The sequence below is a fragment of the Hydra vulgaris genome, chromosome 06 (genome assembly GCF_038396675.1).
Source record: "Hydra vulgaris chromosome 06, alternate assembly HydraT2T_AEP".
Classification (NCBI taxonomy): Eukaryota; Metazoa; Cnidaria; class Hydrozoa; order Anthoathecata; family Hydridae; genus Hydra; species Hydra vulgaris.
The window spans coordinates 181,198-185,127 of record NC_088925.1 but is presented as its reverse complement, the minus strand read 5'-3'; the positions used below and the strand labels follow the sequence as shown (position 1 = coordinate 185,127).

General features: G+C 35.4%; 1 protein-coding gene across 1 annotated transcript; it reads left to right on the top strand.

Annotated features, from left to right (window-relative positions):
* The first annotated feature begins 1,999 nt into the window (after nucleotides 1–1,999).
* On the top strand, nucleotides 2,000–2,593 carry LOC136082075 (ubiquitin-conjugating enzyme E2 J2-like). Its single transcript, XM_065800653.1, has one exon. It carries the CDS (start codon nucleotides 2,000–2,002, stop codon nucleotides 2,591–2,593), a length of 594 nt encoding a protein of 197 aa, XP_065656725.1.
* The last annotated feature ends 1,337 nt before the right edge of the window (nucleotides 2,594–3,930 follow it).

Here is a 3,930-nt window from a genome sequence, read left to right as displayed (position 1 = left end):
CTGCTGCGTGTATACCATTAGCTGCAGTGAGATCATATCATGCCTGTCGCAGGACCAGATAGTGAGAAAAAAAAGCGCGTAACTGCGCCTAAAAAACCCACAACTGCACCAAATGAACTTGCTGCTACGGCCGTAAAGAAAACAATTAATCCTTTGAAAAAGAAAAAGGCTGAAGTAACGCGCGCTAATGCATTACTTAAGAATCAAAAAGATGCTGCACTCGCAAAGAAGAAGAAAGATGCCGCACTCGCAAAAAAGAAGAAAGAAACAGCATTACTAGTAAAGAAAAAGAAAGTAACAACGCCCGCAAAAAATAAAAAACCATCAACCGCAAAAAAGGGTGGAGTTGGACCAGATATCAATACTCTTAGAAAACATGCTAAACTTCTCGGTATAAAATTACCTTTATCGACAACAACCACAAAAACTAAGCATAGTCTTCAAAAATTACTCGAATATATGTAATTTGAAAAAAAATTGAATACATGATATGATAAAATATATCATAATAACAATGGCATCAATTAGCGATTCAAGAAAAGAATCTATAAAAGAAATCCTCAAACAAATTCCGAAATATAATCGGTTATATAATCAAATGATAAGCATTGTACATGATAAAATTTTCTCAAATAATCGTCTTTCTGATCTTGAAAAATTACTTAATAAGACGATACCATCAACTGCTAGTGAGATTGCCCTCGCAAATTATGCAATTGCTACAGCAAATATTGATAGAGGTAAATTCTTTACATTTGCGTTTAGAAGTCGATGCGCATGTTTATTATTGCTCGTTGACTGTCCCGCAATAGCAACAGCACTTAAGCTATCAGATATTTATGAAATATTTGTGGACAACAACGAACGCTTTCACATTATGCCATTATCAAATATTATTGAGAAGATACATTTTAAACCTGATCACGATCATCGTAAAAATAAATACAATAAACGTAATAAACAAAGATATGACGATGAAAATGATGATGGTGAATCTTCTCAAATTAAAGCGCTACCTTCGCCTAATCGAAAAAAAATATATACCGAAATCCTTGGTAAAATTTCCGACTTAAGTGTTAATTCGGAACCACAGAATAATCCACCAAGTTGGGAAGATTTGACAACTTGCGACGAAAACAAATAAATTTAGTTGCGTCTTTTTTTTGAACAATTAAAGATGATATCAATACCCACCAATAAATATGGAATTCCCCATTGACGAATACGAATTGGGTCAAATTGATAAAGATGATTGGCAGATAGACTTGAACAATGAAACAAATCTTGAAAATCTTGAGGACCCGATGCTGCGAGCACATATGGATCAAGCACGTGAGCATTTATTTGAGCAAGAGAATACACCATCACCGGTAAATGATGAAGCAATAATGCAAGATGACATTGAAATACGACGCAAATTATCAGAATTAATAACGAAACTTCGAGATCATCATATGTCGTTGCGGATTGTATGTGATGGTGTAATATTACAATCAACAAATGCAAAAAGACTCGCAAATGGTGATCGACCACATGGTTATCCCCAAACGGATTGTATAGAATTCCTCAGTAAAAAAATATCAGATGTCGGAGATGAATTATCTCAAGTGCTCAAAACATTAGAAGAATTTGAGCGCGATTTTACGATTATGCGGCGCGAATACGAAAATATTATTAATAAATTATTGTTCCATCCTCGTTCTGAAAATTTGAATTGACGAAAATGAATCACTACTATGTGAGAGTTGGTTTAATATCAACAATATTATTTGCGGGAGTTTATCTTATATATGTTTCGAACAAGAAAAAACCAAACGAAAATGTTGATTTAACATCATTAAAAAAAGCAGTTGGTAATAACATCATTAAAAAAAGCAGTTGGTAATAACATCATTAAAAATAGCAGTTGGTAATAACACCATAAAATAATTATTTTTTTATCCAAATTTTAAACGTGACATATTTAATAAATATATATTAATTATATTGACCTGGTACGATGTCGAGAATATCAAAAATAATGTGCCGACAATATCAAATTATTATCAATAAACCATTTCCATACCTTTTGGGTATAATCGACGAGGTAGATAGCAAAAAATGGTATTTCATGATTGGAGGTCTTGATACGCCTTTTCGACATGGAGAATTTATTTTTAAACTTTTAGCGAATGATGATTTTCCACATACACCGCCGCGTCTCGAATTTATTACACCTAATGGTGTTTTCGAAACGACCGGACCAATATGCATGAGCGTTGGTGAATTTCATGCAAAAGATAAACCCGGAAAAGAGGGTTCGTATGGTTGGCGATCAACATTAGGTATGCCCGGGTTTGCACTTCAAGTTGTCAACATGATGATATGTCACGATAGCTCGATAAACGGCATTGGTATAAAAATAATGAACAATGAATATAAACAGAATGCCGCAAAAAGTTCTCGAGATTTTAATCAGAAAAATTTCCCAAAAATATATGAATTATTCGAAGAATTTATAAAAATTAATCCCGATATGGAACCCGTGCGTAATATAGTGCGTGCGCGCGAAAATATACACGATATCACGGAGAAGGTTGAAACATTATCATAATAAAGGGTTTATTTTTTATTTATATATACCACGATGGATGATATCATCGAAGATGCGGAAATTCGCGCCGAAGTAGTCGCATTTAGTGATCGTATGCGATATGAAAAATTTATTATTGCAGCTGAACATTTTGCGTCAGAAAACGGACTAATAGTTGCCGGATCAGCAGCAACTAGATTATTATTGGGCCATTCTGATGATAATAACGCTCCACCCGAAATAGGATTGGATTCGTTTCATATCGAGTTTTTTAGTGGACAAGCATTGACGCATGCGCGAGCACTCGCAGATGTTATGTATAAAATTGATCCTGATGGTCTCGGCCATTACACATCAGTTGTAACAAAAGTTGCGAATTATATTCTTTTAGTGTCTGTGGATGGGAGAAATTTATTCACGATAACATCACTTCAGACAAACAGAGGTGTTCGAATGTCGGATGTTGTTATTCCGAGTGATAGACCCGCACAGTTTGCAAGAGATATTTATGGTAAACCAATTCGACTGCAATGTTTGGGACCTGAGATCCAACTTATCGATATATATGCGACGCTCTGTAATCCAGCAAAAGTATCGTGTTGGGGAAATCTCATCATTACTGAAGCGAGTATTAGGGCGCTTTTTAATGAAGAAATTAAAAATAAAATAGATACTGCTGTTACGCGCACTGGTGGTGTTCATTCACAACATCATTTATATCAAATATTGCGCGACAAATATGCCGCAGGACCCGGGCGCGTTGTTATCGGTCCTGTTGCTATTGCCCTATTAGTTGGGAAAAAAAGCGAAGACCGATTGCAGGTCATTACAGCAAATAAACTTGATAGCGATGCTCAAGAAATTACGATGATCGCAAAGACCGCAGGTATCGAAATTACATGGAAAACAGATGATTTAAAAATACCAACAGATATACGCCTACATCGGATGACAGTTTATGTTGTTGTTAAAGGACATCGTGAACCAATTCTTGATGTATTTAATTCCGCATCATTTGATCTTGTCCCGTATACGACGAAAACTATTGATTCAAAGTTAACTCTGAAAATAGGTACACCATTTGTTTTGATGCGTTATCGATTAATTGATATGTGGACGGTGCAGGTATTGATACAGATGGGTGCAATTAATATCGTATTTGCAAAAACAGTTCTCAATGCAATGTTGTATGGATATAACACAGTCGTAAATCATTACGAATCGATTCTTACGAGTGCGCATAATGATCCTAAAGCTGCTGCTCATCAATTAATACCAATTATGTCATATATTGGCCGTCTCGAAGATCCAGAACTCGCGCTAAAACGCGCATCAAGGGTGGGATTGCGATTTTATCC